The sequence below is a fragment of the Phyllostomus discolor genome, chromosome 9 (assembly GCF_004126475.2).
Source record: "Phyllostomus discolor isolate MPI-MPIP mPhyDis1 chromosome 9, mPhyDis1.pri.v3, whole genome shotgun sequence".
In the NCBI taxonomy this organism is placed as follows: Eukaryota; Metazoa; Chordata; class Mammalia; order Chiroptera; family Phyllostomidae; genus Phyllostomus; species Phyllostomus discolor.
The window spans coordinates 29,045,739-29,066,027 of NC_040911.2; the positions used below are offsets into that span (position 1 = coordinate 29,045,739).

Genomic DNA, 20,289 nt, shown 5'->3' on the forward strand with positions numbered 1-20,289 from the left:
TCATCTCATATAATTCTTCTGCTTTAAACCCTTTATTGATTTTTCCACTGGGCCAATCATAAAATGCAAAGTGCTTATCATGGAGAGCACTGCCCCACAAAATCCGGCTACAAGAGACTATTCTGGTCTCATACTCTACCTATCTCTTTCAAGAGCCATAAGGTCCAGTTGCACTGGCCTTCCTTTTATTCCTCAAACATGCCAAGAACTCTTGCTTTAGGGTCTCTGTGCTGTGACTACAGTTCCTGCCCTGGGTTTTCATATGATTGATTCCTTCGTCATCTTTTAGGTCCCAAGGTAAATGTTACCTATTCATAGAAAATAGTACTTATCTCAAGTACCAATTATTTCCTTGTTCATTATGTTTTCCTTAGAGAAATTTAAGTTCCATTAGATGAGGACCATATATATGCAATACATCTCTTTTATTGACTACTTTAATTCTAGAGCCTATCAGAATAATTGGTGCTCAGTAAATATTTGTTGAATGAAAGCATAATTAAATGAATGGATGAAGCCTTGTTTATTCCTGGAACATTTATTTTATAATTACAGATTATATGTTGTTTTTACTGTAACATCTTGCTGATGAATATGTAGTATTATGCGAATATTTGTGATTGATATTAAGATGCAAGATTTTCAGATTTTTTTAAGGTGTCATAAACAAACTGGCCATGAGGTTGCAAGAAATTTTACTTTCATAAGAAAGTCATGTTGATTATACCTCAACATTTGAATTGTCTTTAATGAAAATAGAATTTTCTGATATAACAATTTCTGACTTCCTATCCCTATAAACAGGACCCTGGGCTGGGGTTAGGGATTTGTATTCAGATATGGGGGTGAGGAATCACTTTCTGGAGATAGATGCTCTGTAGAGAGGCAGTTCTGAAGGAAGCATCTTGGGAAATGCCAGACTAAATCCTGGAAGCCTGTTTAAATGGAGCAGAGCTAGCTGAAGGAAAGGCTCAGTATGACCCTCTAGGTGGAGCTGGGAAGACTTAACTCTAGAGAAGTTTAAGATAAAGGAGGGAAATAAATCCAAAGTAAGTTGCTGAAACAGATTTTAGATTTTGTCAGGTGCTTATGTTCTTATTGGGGTAATACAGGGTAAAAGATGTTGACTCAGCCCGCACAATCAATAATGAGCACGAGTATAGAACCGAGTGCTCTTTGGGTTCCACACGGCTCTGAGACCTTGGCCCCTACAATCCCAGGACTTTCTAGTCCTTTAGACCAATGTTAACATTATTTTAATAATTAATCATTTATTTGTTCATTCTAAAAACAATGTATCTTGTATGACTTTTAATTTTGTGGGGATTTTTTTTTGCTTGTGCAGTAAAATTTTGTTAATCCAGCTGAGAGTTAATTGTGTATTTGCTTGTGTTCTGTGAGTTATGTCTAAAGTGCCTGTGCATTTGAGTATCAAGTCCAGTCATAAATATAATGAACACGTGTATGTGGTAAGGCCATGCATTTCCTTTAAGGTAGAGACCAACTTTAACCAGACACTACTCAGCAAAAGTCAAAAGGGATGGCCAAGGACTGTGACTGCCTGCTGCTTTCTTTCTTCATTTCCTCTCTTTCTCCTTACTTTATTTTTTTTAATATTTTTAAAGATTTTATTTATTTATTTTTAGAGAGGGAAGGGAGGGAGATAGAGAGAGAGAGGGAAACATCAATGTGCGGTTGCTGGGGGTTATGGCCTGCAACCCAGGCATGTACCCTGGCTGGGAATCGAACCTGCGACACTTTGGTTCGCAGCCCGCGCTCAATCCACTGAGCTATGCCAGCCTTGTCTCCTTACTTTATTAACTAAATCAACATATATTTACCAAGCATATATTATACGTACTTTTCATTGTGCTACAGTTCCTTGAAAAACAATACAAACTCTCAGGATCTTCCATTTGAGATTGTATTTGAATAATGAAACATACTAATATGAAAATATAAATATAGTACAAAGAGGGGTGTGGTTCTTATAATGTAAAACAATGTTTTCTAAACTATAGGTTGCCAGTCATCCTTTTTTGGATCATCAAATGAGTGTATTGGGTTAGGACCACACTTTACATAATAGTAGTAATAATGATAAATGGGAACAAATGACAAATATGTTTGCATTGCTCATAATGTTTTTCAAAAAATTTTTGGAGGACAAATGTATTCAACTATAAAATGTATATCTTACTGTGAGACAAGGTTAAAAAATGCTTAAAAGACACTATCCAGAGGAGTTTAATGAGACATTATTTTAACTGGAATAGTCAAGGAAGGAAGGCTTGGTGGGTCTGAAAGTACTTGGATAAGACTTAGTGGAGACAGAATGACTTTTCAGATAAAAGAGCTACCAGGAAGAATTCTGAAATTGTGAATTAAGTTATAACCATAGGAGAAAGTAAACTTCATAGAATGGGCTTCCTCTTGAATGAATGACCACCCTAGGACCTACTCTACTTCCAGAATCTTACAGGAAACATATGGCCAATATCCCATAAAATCTAGATCTCTGTTTGTAATCATTCTCTATCTCTGATGCTCCAAGGGAAACTTTAAGAGTTGTTTCTGTGATGTATACCACACTTAGGTGATTCAAAGTTTCTGTTATTCAAGTGCTTGCTCCAGAAGATATTTATGTATTTAAGATATGAAATTTTTTAAATGTGAGAGGCGTAAAGATAAATGCTCAATTCAGTAAGTCGAAAGTGATTCCCCCCAGCATTTAAATTAGATACCCTTGTGACCTATCAGACAGTGGATTTTCTGAGCTCTACCGGTCTAATATTTATTGGGCAAAAATTCAAGGACTCAGGACAACCGATTTAACATCTTTCTGTTATACAAAAGAAGTAAATAAAAAAAAGAATAAAAACAGTCAGGGTGGCCTCTAGGGAAGGGGAGCTGTTGTTGCGGGGATCTTGCAAGTTAATGAGAATTCACCCGGGACTCAAGAGAGGGGAGAGAGGAGGAGAAGGGGGGTAGGGGGTGGATAAAAACTCTTCCTTTGCAGCTGGCCCTCTCCCTCATTTGTTGCTCCAATAAGCAGTAATTAGGTCCTGAGCTAATGGTGTCAGCTGATCTGCTGTTTTTAGGCTAGACCCAGAGGAATCTCCATGGAAACCCTGCTGGAGTCGTCCCCCCACCTGGATGCTGAGTGCTCCTTTCTGCCACCTGGCTGCCGCCAGGCCCGCTGCTACCTCCTCCGGCCTCTAACCTGCAGCCTGCAGCATGCGCACTACCCCCGGGATCCCTAAATGGGACAATTCTGCCCGTGACGTCAGCGCCCAGCCGTCTCCACAGAAACTTTTGTCCCATTGACCAATCAGAGAGCTTGGAAGGGGCCGGGGAGGTGGGGTGGGAGGAGAGGGGAGTGGGAGGGGTGGGGGTGAGGGGAGAGGCGAGAGGTTTAGTGTGTGGAGCAGCTCGCGCTCTGCCCGGGCTGTCAGTCCCGGCTCCAGCCGCCGCGAGACCTTCCCGGAGACGCGCGCACACACAGCGCACCCCCCGCGCACCGCACACCCTCGCTCCCTTGCTCACACACGCGCACACACTCAGCCTGGCCGAGCAGGAGCCACTGACCATTTTGCAAGTGCCGGACCGGCTGCGGCGCAGTGGGTACAAACACTCCACGTTCCCATTCCGGGCTTTCGTCTTGGAGACGACGACAAGGGGCGAAGGTGGGCTAGGACGTGGACCAGGCGCCGGGCACTGGTCCTGCCGCCTGCCTGGCACAGCCATCTCCCGGGACGGGCGCGGGCCTCCGCAGAGAGTAGAATAAAGAGGAGCGACCGCAATCGCAGCGCGCGGAGGATGGGAACTCCCCTATTTAAAGCTCTTTGACAGACGGATGGAAATCCTGAATGGAGGAACCGCTGATTTCATTCGCTTGAGAAAATCGTCCAGAGGAACTCATATTTGGCTACTCTTGAGCAGTGGAGGGGGTGTCCATGACGTGGCAGGGGGAAAATAGACACCCGAAACCTCCTGTGTGAACTGCAAACTGTAACCAAGCAAGGGGGAAATGATCTCTCTCTATATTTTATTTTCATGCAAAGGGTTTTAAGCATCTGTGTCATAAACTTACTTCTCTCTCTGTACCCAGTTCAGCAGAAACCAGAGGAGTCCTGTCTGAGGACCCCATCATTATCCGGGAGACCTGCCTCCAGCGGCCTGCTTTCATTTACCCACATCTCCCTGGAACTGAGATCTGTTTGGGGTACCACTGTCTATCCTGTGGAACTATGGACAAATCTCCATGAATGCTGTGGCTAATTCTGGGACTTAACTCCTGGAACCTACCTGCGGGGCTGGAATTTAGCCTAAATGCCTCTGAAGAAATGACATTTTAAGCCGTTTTAAAAATACATTTAAATTTTTTTTTCTCCTGTGTAGCAGGATTTGATAGGCTTAACAACATGACAGGTAAGAACTTTCTCTCTCTCTAAGTCCCTTAACGCCCCCACGCAGGGAAGGCCGAAGCGGAACAGGATCCTGGAGGAAGGAGAGCCCGGGGACCCGGGTCTCCCGGGCTCCAAGGCGCTGGGCCAGCGGCTGTTTTCGAGAGAGGCACAGCCCTCGCTCCTGGACCACGGGGCTAACGGCTGGGGAAGCTTCAGAGGCGCGCGCGGAGAGGCGGCGCTGCGCTCCACCTGCCCTGCCCAGGACACAACCCAGGGACAAGGCGTCGAGGGACCACCCGAAGTCAATATTGGAATTTTTAATAAACCTAGGAATGAGATTTTAATTATTCAAAACCCAGCCCCTCTGGGCTAGATGCTGTTGGGATGGTCCTAGTCACACAATTTTAGAGACCCGTCACTAAGAGGACGAGAAAAGGGTCTAGGGCATCCGTTGCAATTACGAATGAACCAGAGACTTGCCAGCATAGGGCATTGATTGCGGGTGCCCAACCGGACCCTCCTCCCCTCTCCATTCCTTCTCCCACCCGAGACAGGCTCCGGCGGCGGCCGGGACCTCGCGTCCCTGCATCGTGGCGGGGGCTGCATTTTTCATGAGCCCGGGGTGAACAGGTGCGAAGTGCGCTGGGAGCCTCTGGCCGACCGCCGGGCGCAGGGAACATGGAGAGCGAGCGCGATATGTACCGCCAGTTCCAGGACTGGTGCCTCAGGACTTACGGGGACTCAGGCAAGACCAAGACGGTGACCCGTAAAAAATACGAGCGGATCGTCCAGCTCCTCAACGGTTCCGAGTCAAGCTCCACGGATAACGCCAAATTTAAATTCTGGGTTAAATCGAAGGGCTTCCAGCTGGGCCAGCCGGACGAGATCCGCGGAGGCGGTGGCGGCGCCAAGCAAGTGCTCTACGTGCCGGTCAAGACCACGGTGAGTGACTTGCCTTCTCCGTTATTTGTCTGCGGGAGCAGCCCAGCGGGGAGGGGAGAGAGAGGGGGGAGAAAGCGGGAGCCGTGAGCCATCGTTGGCTCGTGTGCCCCCACCCTCCTCAACCCCCTCCCCAAGTCGTCCCCACTCTCATTAGCCAGGCGCGTTTCCCCCACGGTGGAGTCTTTGTGGTCCTTTATTTTAAAGCGGCAGCGCACCTCCAGAGACCGCCACGCTCCTCGCGTCCTGGCTCCTGCACAAGCTGCCTGAGCTTCCAACCCCCGGTCGGGCGGCGCCTCTCGTCCTCGTGCTGGGCCATTGTCCCGTGTCCTTTGCTGGGCGCCCGGCGCGTGTCCCGCCTTCGCCACCGCTCAGAAAGGCCACGCTGGAACCCCAGCCGCACGCTCTCATAATAGACGAATCTGATCGATAGTCTACAGTGTCTCCTTATTGGTACAAAGACCGAATGTGGCGCTAGTCATGAATGTGGGGTCCCCCCCACCAGACGCACACACTCTCAGGTTTTATTGTTAGACAGCGGCCTGGGAGACACTGGCAGTCTGATCGCCTAGATCACTCCCGGAGATCTTGCCTTGACTATTAAGATTGTAAGATAAGATCCTGGAGATTACTCCTCCCCGCCCCCATTCCCACCCTCACTTCTCCTTTCTCAAATAAAGCCGTAGCTGTAAGATAAACAACAAAGAGAGATGGGTTCGGGCGCAATCGAATGGTGCATGTATTTGTTTCTCGTTCTGGCATGGCACTAGTCTCATGGCCGCAAAGCTCTCAACCCGGGCGCTGCAAGGTGCAGGCACTGAGAGCCCAGTGGTATCTCAGCCTCACAAAGCAGAGGGGAGCGGTGGCAGCGTCAGGTTCCTTTTTAAGAAGATGGGAACTGTGGGCTACAAGTAGGATTTCAGATCAGATCCATGAGACTTCTTTCTTCATCATGCTACGGTGGGTACGCGCCTGGAGTAGGAGTGGGGGAGGGTATCTGGCATCCTTTGCGTTTTTGCCTGGCTTTGGGGTTTCTAGAACATTTGTTCCTTTTCCTCCCTCCCTACTGGCAACTGTTTCCCTTGCAATATTCCTGGAGGATGCTAAGAAAGGATGTGTGTCTCGAAAGCTATTCTTTTCTCTCAAACGGAGGTATATTACATTGGACATATCCGCATGAAAGTTTTCTCAAAGGATTAATGGGAGGATTCTTTTAGGTTTGGAAAACGATTTATGGTTTCCAGAGATTAATTAGGTGTAGTTGTTTGAAGAAAGTATATTTGTTTTGGATTTATATGGAGCATGGAAATAAAGGTGAAATGAAACATAAAAGTTGTGCTGTCATTTAAAAATGTACCATTGTTGGAAGGTTTCTAGGAGGTAAATTTACAAATGCAGCTGTCCGCTTTAACGTGTGGCATTGCTAAAGACAATGGTGAGATTACTGTCTTGCTTTACTAAATAATGAGGACTAGATGGGCATAGATTAGAACCGAGGTTTATTTACATTTGGATGAGCCAGAAGTCTGTTGTAGCCCAGGAAGGGCTTTGATTCATCTGTATCGCGAATAACATTAAGAACCTGATTTTAGAAAATAACTTATTGTTAGACAAAATTAGAATTCAGAACATAAGGATGTATTTTTCCTTGGGCAGTATTTGGCTAATTAAATGAATAAAATAATTTTAAGGTATATTTACCTAATATTATTTAATATTATTGTATATGTTTTTGAAAATATTGCTGGCTGGGAAGTTTGTTTTTCATGATTTCACATTAAACTTGGGTCCCTCTGTTTACATGTCCAATAGCTTCACCTGTGTATTGGGCTAATAAGTTTATACTTGCATGGATTTGGTTACATCTGCTATGCATAAACACATGTGCCCTTTTAAAACATAAATTAAAAATTCTAAATAATATAAGTTCTGTAATGTTCTAGAGGAAGTAAGCTAAACATGGATGTCAGTAATTCAAACAAGCATTCTATACTCAGATACCCATATTTTCATTCAAGAGTTAATGCAGAGTTGTTAAAGAATTATTGTGAATACATCTAATAGAGTAACAACTCCAGGTCTAGTAATAAACACATTTTTTTTTCTTTCAGTAAAGGCTGCACATATTTGTGGGAGAAAATGTAAATACATCAAGTGATATTCTTCAATAATGATTTCTGTGTACTATTTAAGGGTTCTGCTCTTCATTCAAGCCTGTTTTGAAACATGGAAGAGGTTTTTAATTCATGAACTCTTCTATTGCTCTTTATGAAATTTTTATGCTGTTCCTGACAGAGAATTATAGGCTCCTCCTTCTCTGAGAGACAGCCAATCGTCATTTCAACAAGTTAAAAAATAAATAAAAGATCCCTTTTTATCCTGTTTCCCTACATTTCAAATTATTCTTTCCTTAAAAATATGTTGACTATTCTTTACAATATCAGGGACACAATCACCAGAGAAGCAGAAAATATATTTTCTTTTTCTATAAAGGCATATATTGGTTGAATAAAATGTTGTATTTGAATGGTATTTTCAAATAGACTAAGGACCAGTCTAGCTATTTGAAGCTGGCTTTGCTGTCAGTGAGAGAGATTTGCACCTGGTGTTGCAGTAGCCCACTCCTGTTGATAATTAGACATCATTACTACTGAGAAAAGGGAAAGAGAGAAGGCAAGAGGACAGGCTGCGGCTAATTAACTACTTGTGTTTAATGAAAGAAAGGGAGACTGATAGCAACTGGGAGGTCGCACTAGAAGAGTGCCACACACACTTTATTGAAACACAGTATCTTTTAGTGTGAGAGAAGCTAGCTTCTATCTCTTACTTCCCAAAAGAATCAGTGTAACTTTGCAAATATGCTTTCCCCTTAACGCCTGAATTTAATCGATGATAAAATCAAGCAAGGAGCAACTGGCTTTTCATAAAAACGTAGAATACTGGAAGAGATTAAAAAAATACCCTTTAATATTTGTCCTGACCGTGCCTAAAGCTGAGGGGACATAGCTGTCACTGTTTAGATCACTCTGTGGCAGAGGAGATGCTGTTTGGTCACCTAGCAACAACATCCTGCAACTCAGCCATTTTAGGTCTGGCATGGGACCTGTGTGCGTGTGCATGCAGGGGCGCACGTGCACCCACACATGCATGTGCATGTTGAGCATGGCATCTGAGTCTTTTTCATACTGCCACTTTGGTTTTTGTGTCTTCTTTCACTAAAGGTATACAAAAGTTAGAGGAATGAAATAACGAATAACATATGAATTCTCTAAGAGATAGAGCAAATATCTGACATTGATTATAACAAATGTTTACTCATGGATCATTTTAAATTAGCATTGCTATGGTTTTACATCTTGGATAGTTCTAGTTTAGTTTGTTTTTAGAAGCTTTTCATCTTGCTTGACTTTTTTATTTTCTGGCAACAATTAGCTGAAACATCACACAATTTAAACTTGATATTATGAAAGGTAAACTTGGAAAATAACCAGAAAATTCATTAAAGCTGTCCATTAGTCATATGATTAATGCATGATTGTGTGTTTTTAGAAAACCCACTACACTGTATAAAACATTAGAAAATTTGGTAAACTCATTTTCATTCACTTTTCAGTCTTACACAAAAAGGGTAATGGATATCCAAACTGTAAAATCAAATAATATGAGTGATACTTTCTGTGACCTGTACTTGTAGTCGCAGACACTTAGATCTCATTTTTGCCTTTCATGTACTTTTTCCTCATGTTTATTCCACTGGGGAACATGAAATGAATTTTTCATCCAGAAGGGAAAAGGTATTATCTTTAGTATGTCATTTAAAAATGATGATTTATTCAGTTCTACAATCTATAGCCTCAGTGTTTCATATTTTTTCTTGCAGTATATGCTACTAATTGATTACAGTGATTAGAGTAAATATTCATGGACTGGTTCATACACAGTTACTGGGTTTTTTTGTTTTTCTTTTTTGGTTTCCTATGGTTTTGGTTATAAATTCTTTATGTTTATCAAGCTGGGGAAATAATGCCTCATAAGGAGCCTGTATACGCTTATACCTGGTCTAACTTCAGGCCTGATGCACGTATCACATGTATTAGGCCTTGATCTGGATGCTACAGAACTTTCAGAAAACAGAGCTGAGGAACAGCACCAGCTACATATTAGGATACTTTGTATCTATGACAGATTCACATAATTGTAGTCACTGAGGCATAAAAAATTTTTTGCTTATGTCCTAATACTTACTCAGTGGGATTGCTGCTGAGAGCTGATGCATTTTTCTCTTTATTTAAAGTATTTTGAGACACTCTCTATACAGACTAGGTATTTGGAGTCAAAAGATCCCAAGCATGAATCTCAGCAATGTAGGTTATCAGCTGACTTCAGTGGCTCCTTATGAGTTGCTCCGAGGAATATGTCATGTATGACAAGTCCCTAGCACCGTGTCTATGTAGGGCTCTCAGAGAATAGTGGGCCTTAAACTAGAAGCTAGTCTGGCATGGGAATGAAGGATCAAGAGCCTCGTAGGTATAAATCCTCTGAATATGAGGAGGAAATCAGACCCTGTTAATATATGAAGACTATCCCACACTTATTTCCTATGTTACTGATTCTTGACCTTTCCTTTGGTTCCTTGTCTTATTAGTAACCGCAATGGGGATGAAGGGCAAGATCCAGCACTCCTATATTCCGTCTATAAACCTCCTAAGCTAGCTAAGATTCTACTTCTCAAAATTTTATACTCTAGGCTTCCTGCATAGGTCAGAGGAAAGATGAAGAAGCAATGGCAGGAATGGGGCAGCAGAGTTCCAAGAGTTTCAATCCCATGTGAAGAGCAGAAAGACCTTTCCCTGATAGTGGTTGTATTTGCTGAGACTCTTTCTACCTAACTGGGAAAGATTAAAGTGAATCTAATATGTTTTAGGTTACATTCATTTTCATAATCCTGGGATAACAAGATAAAATAAACTCCGGACAACATAGATGGCAGGGCATAGATCTTAGAGCAAGATTTAAATCATAGATTTGAAATTTACCAGAGCTGTGAGTTAAGGGAAGTTTCTTAACTGAAGATGCAATTTCTCTGTAAATGCCAGTAATAATGTTTGTCTAACTTGCTTTGAATAAGAATTAAAAATCACAATTCATAAGCAGTTAGCATATGCCTAGCACATAGTAAATGCTAAAAAACAGAAGCTGTTCTAAGTATTATTAACAAAGCAAGAACACCAAGATATGATTATAAATGAGTATATGGCTAGGTCTAAAAAATCACACTGCCACAAAGAGTTAAAATACAATATATTTATCTTCATGTATTATTTAGGTATTTTTTCTGCCTACTCCATTTTTAGAAAATATAGATGACCTTGTTTTTATAAGAGTGGTACATTCCTATTATTTAAAATATCTAAATGAAAAGAAAAGAAGAAGTTTAAAAATCACACTAAGTCATCTAGATATAACCACCATTAGCTAATTAGGAACATTATTATAGATATCTCTAAATATTTACACCAAAAGATTAGATATAATGATTGATTGATACAATGATTAATATGGATAGGCAGAAATAACTTTCCAAAACTGAAATGATAACTATATGCTAATTTAAGAATAAAATATATTACCAAAATGTAGCAAAAAAATGGAATACATGAAATTAAAAAAATTGCTAATAGATAAATGCTTCTTCTCAGAAGTATTCATTTCTAAAGCTAATAGAAAAGATAAAGAAAAATAACAAGAAATTGAATTATTTAACTACAGATTTCAATTGAATACCTATCATTGACTTTTCCCCATAGTGGATGAGCCTATTTCACTTCCTACCTCCTCATTACTTCCTGTTAATATTATATTACATTTATTATATTATAATTATTTTACATTTTATTGTATTTATTATATTCACTGTATCATGTTATATATTATTGTTTTTACTTTCAAGGTTCTTTATGTTACAGTATGTAATCTGGTTCTCACAATTATTTTTTCTTTGCCATATTTTAGTGCTTGTCATCCATTCCTTTGCCTGTTTCCGTACTTCTGAATTCTTTAATTTGATTCATCACCTGGTAGGCTGTTGTTCCTGATATTTCTCTTAATCCTTACATGAGGATATGTTCATTGATTTTTTTAGAGAGAGAGACAGGGAGAGAAGGAGGAAGGGAGGGACAGGGGAGAGAGCGAGGGTGAACAGAGAGAGGGAGGGAGAGAGACATTGATCAGTTGCCTCTCATGCACACCCAGACTGGTGATGGAACCCATAGCCTAGGTATGGGCCCTGACCAGGGATCCAACCCGCAACCTCTTGGCGAATGGGGACAGTGCTCCAACCAACTGAGCTACCACGCCAGGGCTGATAATATTTTTTTTAACCTAAGGAATGCTTTATGTGTACTATTCTTTGAAGTTTATGCTGCTATGAGTATGCAATTGAAAATAGTGGACATTTGCCTTTTTAATGTAAAGGACAACTTAACTAGGTATAATTCTTTTCTTTCACTCTTTCCGCTGGAACATTGTAGATATTTTACTCATTCTGAAAAGTCAGAGGCAAACCTGTTTTATCAAGTTCCATAAAGTTTAGTTCTTTATCCTTGAAATTAAATAATTTCACTAAGGTGTATTCTAAATCCCTTTTCTTACTGAGTGATTGTACTCATGTCTATGATTTCATTTGTATGTCCTGGTGACTTAATGCACATCTTTTGAGGTTCAGATTTGTATTTTAGAGATTTCTACTGGATGTTTATACCAAGATATTTGAAAGCACCTCAAACTGAATATTTCCAAAAATGGAGTTTTCTTATTTACATTTCTTCATCCTAGGTCCTCCGGATGACATCTCTTAATTAAATTTCCTTTCTACATGGATGGAACACAATTGGCTCACCTACCAAGACAAAAATATGTGTGACATTTTTTATTTCACCCTTCCCCTCCCTCTTTATACTCAGCAGAGTACTGTTGATTCAGTGAACTTAATAGATTTTGAATCTACCGTATTCTTCCTGAACCATGCCATACAATATGCCCATTGCTTGGTAATTTGGCAGTTTTCCTAAAACCCGTTTGGAAGGAAGGAATTGGATCTTTAGTGTTGGGCATAATATGTGGTGTATTCTTGGTGCTCAGTGTCAATGGAATAATCGAAAAAGACTCCCCAGCCCAGCATTGCCTGCACGGGACCTTCCTACCACAGCACAACAGCTAGTTTCATAGCAGTGCTGGATGCTCTGTTTAAAAAATTTGTTTATTTTTGTGAATTGTGGTTAAAAACACAATGTAAAATATCCTATCTTAACCATGGTCAAGTTTATAGTTCAGTAGTATGAAGTGTACTGCGTGCATGGCTGTACAGCAGCTCTCCAGATGTTTTGTTTCACAGAACAGAAACCCTGTACCCACTACACAACAGTTCTCTCTCTTCACCCTCCATCTGGGCCCCAGTAACCACCGGTCTACTCTCTGTTTCTATGAATATGAGTACTTTAGACACTTCCTGTAAGTGGGTCTGTCTTTTTGTGACTGATTTAGCATAATGTCCTCAAGATTCATTCATGTTATAGTGTGTGACAGAATTTTCTTCCTTTTTAAGACTGAATAATATGTTCATATATATGCATATGCCACATTTTGTCTATCCATTCATCTGGCAATGGACATTTGGGTTGCTTGTACCTCTTGGCTAATGTGAATAGTGCTGCTATGAATATTGGTGTGCAGACCTCCTTCCAAGGCCCTGCTTTCAACTCTTTAGGATATATACCCACAGAGGGATTGCTGAATCAGATGGAAATTTTATTTTTAATTTTTTTGAGGAGCTGCCAGACTGCTCTCCATAGCAGCTGCATTATTTTGTGATCCCACCCATAATACGCAAGGGTGACCCCTTTTTAAGGCTAAGAAACTGGTGACCTTACTCCTCATCTAGACTTGTTCAATAAGTATACTTCTTTAGTAATTGCCAATATTAACACAATTAATAATAATATTAATTATAATGCCTTACATTTATCAAGTCTTACTATGGATTAAGGTATCAAGTTCTTACTATAGGTTATGGATTTGGCTAGTCACTTTAAACAAAAGGTCCCTCTTTAATGTGCACAATATTTCTATAGTGTTAGTGCTTTATATTATACACTTTAGAAAATTGTTGCTTAGGTAAGGTGACTTTCTACGGTCACACAGCCTTAAAGTCTTAAGAGCTGGGATGCTAAACCATTTCATTTGGTTTTCAAAATCCTCGCTTTGGTTTCCAGACTTCTTAACTAATGCAGCCCAGTTATTTAAAAAATTAAACATCTCCCCAGTATGTGAGTTTTTGTTATATAATATACTACTATATGAATACTTAACACATTTTAAAACATATTCAAAACATAAATATTTAGGGCTAGTATTAAAATACATAAAAATATAAATTTTAGTATTTACTTCTTCACCTCGATAGGTCCTCTCAGGTATTCCCTTGTGTGTGCACATGCCAGTTTGCAGACAGTTTCTCTAATTCATAATACAATATTGCTTTACAGTAGAACATAGTGGTTAAACCTTACACTTCACCTAAAATATTACCTCCTCTATTACCAGGAGTGCCTCTGTACATAACCAACACACTATTAAAGTTATGTCTAAGCCATACAACTTTGTGACATCCATAACACAATTATACACATTTGGTGTTGGTAGGAAGAGAGAGATTTTATCAAAGGACTATTCAGGGGATGGTGCACAGTTAAGAAGAACAGAAGTGTAGGGTGCAATGGAAAGTTAGGTTGTAAAATTAGGCTGGAAAAAAATTATGGGAAGTGTGTACTGCCATGTTAAAAAATTTGGACTTCATTCTGTAGGGGGTGGCAGCTACCAAAAGTGTTTAAGTAGAAATCTCATGATTTAGGTTTTATAGTAGAGATTTGACGTCTGTCAGTGGCTTATGGTACAGAATGTAAATCAGATGAGTTAAATAGTTCCTTTGACTCCATATGTGTGGACCAAGTTATCTTGTAGTAAATGGATTTTTTTGGACTGGAGGAAAATAATTTTTGACCTCTCAGTTGTTACTATATCTATAATTATAAAGACTTTCCAAAGAAATTCCTCTAAAAACCCAAGTGGAGAGTTCTATATAGAGTATTTAACCAAGCACAGACCTTCAAAGTAAAGTGATTATCAATTAGAAAATTTCTGAACACATGAAGTTTATTCTAAAGGCAATGGCATAAATCTTACCCCAAGTTGTTTCTTGTTCTTACTTTGATTCGAACCCACACATCCATCTCTGCCACTAAGGCTCTTCCCTACGGTTGTACACTTGGTGGTAGGCAGGAAGTCTACAGTAACCACCGTCTCCCAGATGCCCCTCATGCTTTGTAACCCCCTTCCCTTTGAGTGTGGTGGAGCCTGTGACTATGATGAACTGTAACTCCCACAGTTCTGTTCTGCTGTGTGGCACAGTCGACTTTAAGAAAAGGGGGTTTTTTAGGTGGGTACGACTTAATTATAGCAGCCTTTTAAGAGAAAGCTTTTTCCCTGGATCCTAGCAGAAGTCATGGGATTTCAAAGCCTGAGATGGATTCAATATAAGGAAGGTTCTCTGTTGTTCTGATGGAGGGGGTCATGGGTTTATGAGCTGACAGCAATCTCTAGGAACTAAGAGCTTGCTTTGCCTACAGCCAGCAAAATAGTGGGGACCCAAGTCCTACCACCACAAGGGAATGAATTCCGCAGCAACCCAAGGAAGCTTGGAAGTGGATCTTTTCCTAGTTGAGCTTCCAAATAAAAATGCATTTGACCAACACCTTGATTTCAACCATGTGAGAACCTGAGCAGAGGACCTAGCTGAAATGTGCTGGGCTTTTTACCCACAGAAATTGTGAGATAGTAAGTTTGTGATGTTTTAAGCCACCTAATTTGTCATGATTAGTCATATAGCAAAATAAAACTAATATTTAGTCTTTTACCATTAGTTTTCTCAAAAGCGTTTATGCAGTTAATACAAGTAGACTCTTTATAAAGCACATTTGGTTATTTTTGGTTTAAGGTACAGCTAGGAACAATTTAAATGTTCTCTCATCCTAATGTATTGCCATTTTTATCATTACAATGAAATGTTCATAATTTAGTAAAATATATAATTTTTAACAAATCATTTGAAATATTTAATGATGGCATATATATATGTATATATATATATATCACTTTGACCTTTCTCTTAATATTTTCATTTTAAACATTTATTTTATTATATTCCATCTGTCTAGTAAGTAAAGTACAAGACAGACCACTGTTTTGGGCTTTTATGAGAGGATAGAGACATCCTCTCATGAAAAGTGCACATGTCAAAAGAGACTAGTATTCACATAGTTATATTAATGTACATTTAAGTATTTTTTAAAATGATACATAGAATAAATTATAGCAAAATATAACATTTGTTCTCATTTATTAGTAGTAACCATTCTGTAATTTTTAAAAAAATAATTATCTTAATACATTATGCATTTTAAAGAACCTCTATATAATATTTGGGGAGTAGAATACAGAAAAAAGTAATAGGCAGATCTTTTTCAGTTAAGCTATTAGAGGGAACTGGAAATGATTTTCCCTCTATGTAGAAATGGGAAAATCTTTATTTTGATTTTCTTCTCTTTTCTCTATGTGGAATTTATTCAATAGGCTCTTATGTTCCACTCTTCCTAATTTTAATCAAGTATTCATTTGTAGTAGTTGTTCTCACAGCTACAGATTTTTCAAGTGTTTGGAACTGTTAGAAAACCAGAAGGCTGAGAAGGAGATTCAGAAATAAGTTTAGGAAGTTGGAGGCTTAATTTTGGTAATAAGAAATAACCTGTCTTATAGGCAGAGAGCTGGCATTTTTTTTGATATTAGTTCTTTCTTTTATTCTTTCTTTTTCTTTTTTAGTTATGTTGTATTTTCAGAAAATATTACTTAACTGTATGTGTCTCATCATTAGGTATACAGATAATCATTAAAAAACAATTGGTCAATCCTTTTTGAAGTCTTTCCTTTTTGTGGTTGGATGTGGGGGCAGGTGGGTGGGGGAGGATACTTAGCAGGCCTGAGGAGGGCCAGAGGCAGCCTTTCTTTTGGTTTGCAGTGGACCTAAGTGCAGTTACCAGATGGCTAGGAGGTTTTAGGGGTTTAATCTATGGACATGGGGCAAAGCTGAGTGGCCCATATGAGGATCTAATGTCTAGCTTGGTCATATCAGTACAATGCTGTAACCAATTGACCTAATTACATGAGAATTTCAAATCTAATATCAAAGGTTTATTTGTATTAGAGATATAGGTCATTGTTCTCCTACTAGTCTCTGCTTACATTCTCATTGGTGTTTATCTGGTCAAGAAAGGAATTTTCCTGTATTTGCTTTAGCCCATTTTTCTCTATCGAGGCTACCATTACAAAACAATTCATTTGCTGATTTGTTTGTTCTCACTAATTTGGAATATGTTAATTTAAAGTTATATTAATCTAACCTGGGGTAGAATACCATTACCTTGAACTATCTATTAAAGGAGGATTTATCTATAAATTCATAATTAATAAGATAGCAAAAGGATATGCTTATCTTGGATAATGAGAAAAAATTTACTTAACCCAGCCCTATCCTCATATAAATAATTCATATGTCCATTTCATTATAAATGGCTTTCTACTTAATAAAGTAGGTGTTAGGAATTAAGTGCTTTTTAGCTAATTTGCATTATTGTGTTGTCAATACATTGAGTATAAGAGTAATATGTTTAGTAGAGCTCTTCAATAAGGGAAATAATATATTCCTCTAGATTTAAAATTTTTAGATTAACAAAGTTAATTAGTATAGTGATATTCAAAGTCACTTTAAAGTGAGAGAACAGCTACCAAGCTGTAAGATTAGATGTATTTGGCTTGAAAATATAACAAAAATTCTTTTAATAAAGCATCACTAACCAGGGAATTAATCAAAAACCTCCCTTTTCTCTGTAATACCCTGATTCCCAGGTTCTGGGAACACTCATTCATAGTAGTCTATCCTGAAGTTACTTGCAATTTGTGCACATAAAATTGAGTTGTATGCATAGCATTGTGTATGTTCTTCTCATGCCTTTTTTGCTAGTTTCATTTATTACTATATGTGATTTGAACTGATGAAATAAGTACAAGAACTTAATTTAAATTTAGTGTCTTATAAAGACTCAAAACTAATATGAATCACTAAAAAAATTGGGAAAATAGAGGAAAAGTACGAAAACTTAGGGTTCTACATTGCCTACATTGCTTCACAAATAATGACTAACTTCTCACTCTACTTTAAAGTCATTGAAACTGGAAATCAGAGAAATGCATGTTACAGAGGGCTTAACCACTTGGAATGTCCACCAGTAGACCCATACTTAAAGAAAAGATCTTGGTCCTATACAGTATAGCCCCCAAAGAAGTTTAGAAAATAATTATATATCATAAATTTTTAACAAAAGTTTGATTTTAAAGTGTGTATTATCTTTTATGGTTCCAGCTATTTTTATATATACTGAACAACTTCATAGTGTAAAGCCATAGTGTTCACAAGGGCTTTATGGATTTTTATTTTTGTTTCAAATGTATTAATATATAATTTGCATACAACATTATATTAGTTTCAGGTACACAACATGATGATCCAATATTTGTATATATAATATGAAATAATCATCACAACATGTCTAGCTCAATCTGCAACTGAACATAGTTACAGAATTTCCTCTTGTGATTAGAACTTTTAAGTTCTATTCTTTTACCAACTTTCAAATATGGAATAAAGTATTATTAACTATAATCTCCATCCCATTACTTATTTATTTTATAACTAGGAGTTTGTATCTTTTGATTTCCTTTACTTATTTCAGCCCACCACCTACCCTCTGCCTCTGACAACCACCAGTCTGTCCTCTACGTCTGTGACCTTGTTTTCTTTTCTTTTTCCCCCTTTTAGGGTCCACATATAAGTGGGATCACATGGTATTTATCTTCCTCTGTCTGACTTATTTCACTTTGCATGATGCTCTCAAGGCCCATTCATATATTCACAAATGGCAAGATTTCATTCTTTGATATGGCTGAATATATTTCACACTTTCTTATCCATTCATCTATTAATCAGCATTTAGTTTTTTTTTCATATCTTGGTTATTGCAAATAACATTGAAATAAACACAGGAAATACATATATCTTTGTGAGTTAGTATTTTTGGTTTTTTTTGAGTAAATACCCAAAAATGAAATTGCTAAAATTCCTGAAATTCCTGAATTGCATTTGTGTAGTTGTATTTTTAATGTTTTGAGGAATATTGTTTTTTGTAGTGGTTGCAACAATTCACTTTTCCACCAAGAGTGCATTCTTGCCTGCCTATATAACCGCTTGTCTTTTTGATGATAACCATTCTAATAGGTGTGAGGTGATATCTCACTGTAGTTTTGATTTTCATTTTCCTCACCATCTATTCATGTACCCATTGGCCATCTGTATGTCTCATTTGGAAAAAATGTCTAATTCAGAACCATTGGTGAGTTTTTGTTTGTTTATTTGTTTTGTTATTGAGTTGTATAAATTCTTTATACATTTTGGATGTTAATCACTTTCTCCCACTCAGTAGTTGTCTCTCATTCAGTTGCTGATGGTTTCTTTTGCTGTGCGCAAGCTTTTTAGTTTGATGTAGTCTCAATTGTTTATTTTTCCTTTTTCACTTAGGTTTTGGTGTCAAATTCAAAAACACATTGAAAAGACTGATGTCAAGGAGTTTACCATTCATGTTTTCTTTTAGGAATTTTATGGTTTTAGGTCTTACATTCAGGTCTTTAATCTGCTGTGAGTTAATTTTTGTGTATGATGTAAGCTAGCAGTCCAATTTCATTCTGTTGCATGTTGCTGAGTGTTTTTCCCAACATCTTTATAGAAGAGAATGTCCGTTATATGCACAAAAATGCAAATGAACATAATCAGTAAACACTTCAGAAAGTCCCAAGCAATATGAAATGGGGAAGGTGAATGATGTCTATTTCACATGGCGATTGTGATGATTAAATGAATCAATACATGTGATGTATGTATCAGTTTCTGACAACTAAGGACTTAAATACTGTTTTTCTTTTTTAAAAGTCATTGTCACCTTTCTTTCCCTCAATAAATACAACTGGCATAAACATACTAATTCTGAGGTATCATTGATGTCTACAGAGTGTAGAGATGTCTTAGAGTTTATTCAATGATTTATAAAACGATTCAGAAAAATAATATTCTTTAGAGAGAGCCTCAGGCCCATGGCACTAGAGCAGAGCACGACCGCCAAGGGAGAGGTAAGGAGTAATTTCCTTCACCCATTCTTTTTCCTACACATTAACCAGCATAACTTTTGACCATAAAACATTTTAATACTGTCTTCATGTAAACCCAATGATTAATTTGAAATACAGTATATTTTAAATTAACAAAATACAGCTCTAGCCAGGTGGCTGAGTTGGTTGGAGTACCATCCCATGTACCCCAAAGGCTGCAGGTCTGGTCCACCTTGAGGGCACATGCCTAGGTTGTGGGTTTGGTCACTGGTCGGGGTGCATACAGGAGGCAGCCAATTAATGTTTTTCTCTCACATTGATGTTTCTTCCTCTTTCTCCTTTCCTCTCGTTCTAAAATCAATAAACTTATCCTCAGTTGAGAAGGAAAGGACTATTATACACACAAAAATGCAAATGAAATTAATCAATTAACACCTCAGAAAGTCTCCCAGCAGATGTGAAATGGGGAGACTAAGTGATGTCTATTTCACATGGCAATTATTATGATTAAATGAGTCATTACGTGTGATGTATGTGTCAGTTGCTGAGAACAAAGAATTTAAATACTAATTTTTTAAAAGTAACTTTCACCACTTTCTTTTTCTTAATAGATAGA

The 20,289-nt window shown here is 38.4% G+C and overlaps 1 protein-coding gene across 6 annotated transcripts in view; it reads left to right on the forward strand.

The window, feature by feature from the left end:
• Positions 1–3,403: 3,403 nt before the first annotated feature.
• NOL4 (nucleolar protein 4) overlaps positions 3,404–20,289 on the forward strand; it is a 290,369-nt gene continuing 273,483 nt past the window's right edge. For 2 of the 6 annotated variants that reach the window (XM_028525064.2, XM_036009173.1), the window contains exon 1: positions 5,468–6,308. In XM_028525064.2, the coding sequence (XP_028380865.2) occupies positions 6,281–6,308 (28 nt within the window). In that variant the 5' untranslated portion in view covers positions 5,468–6,280. Of the gene's footprint in view, positions 5,352–5,467; positions 6,309–20,289 lie in introns of those variants that run through there. The other 4 variants (XM_028525063.2, XM_028525061.2, XM_036009175.1 and 1 more) reach the window with 4 other exon arrangements.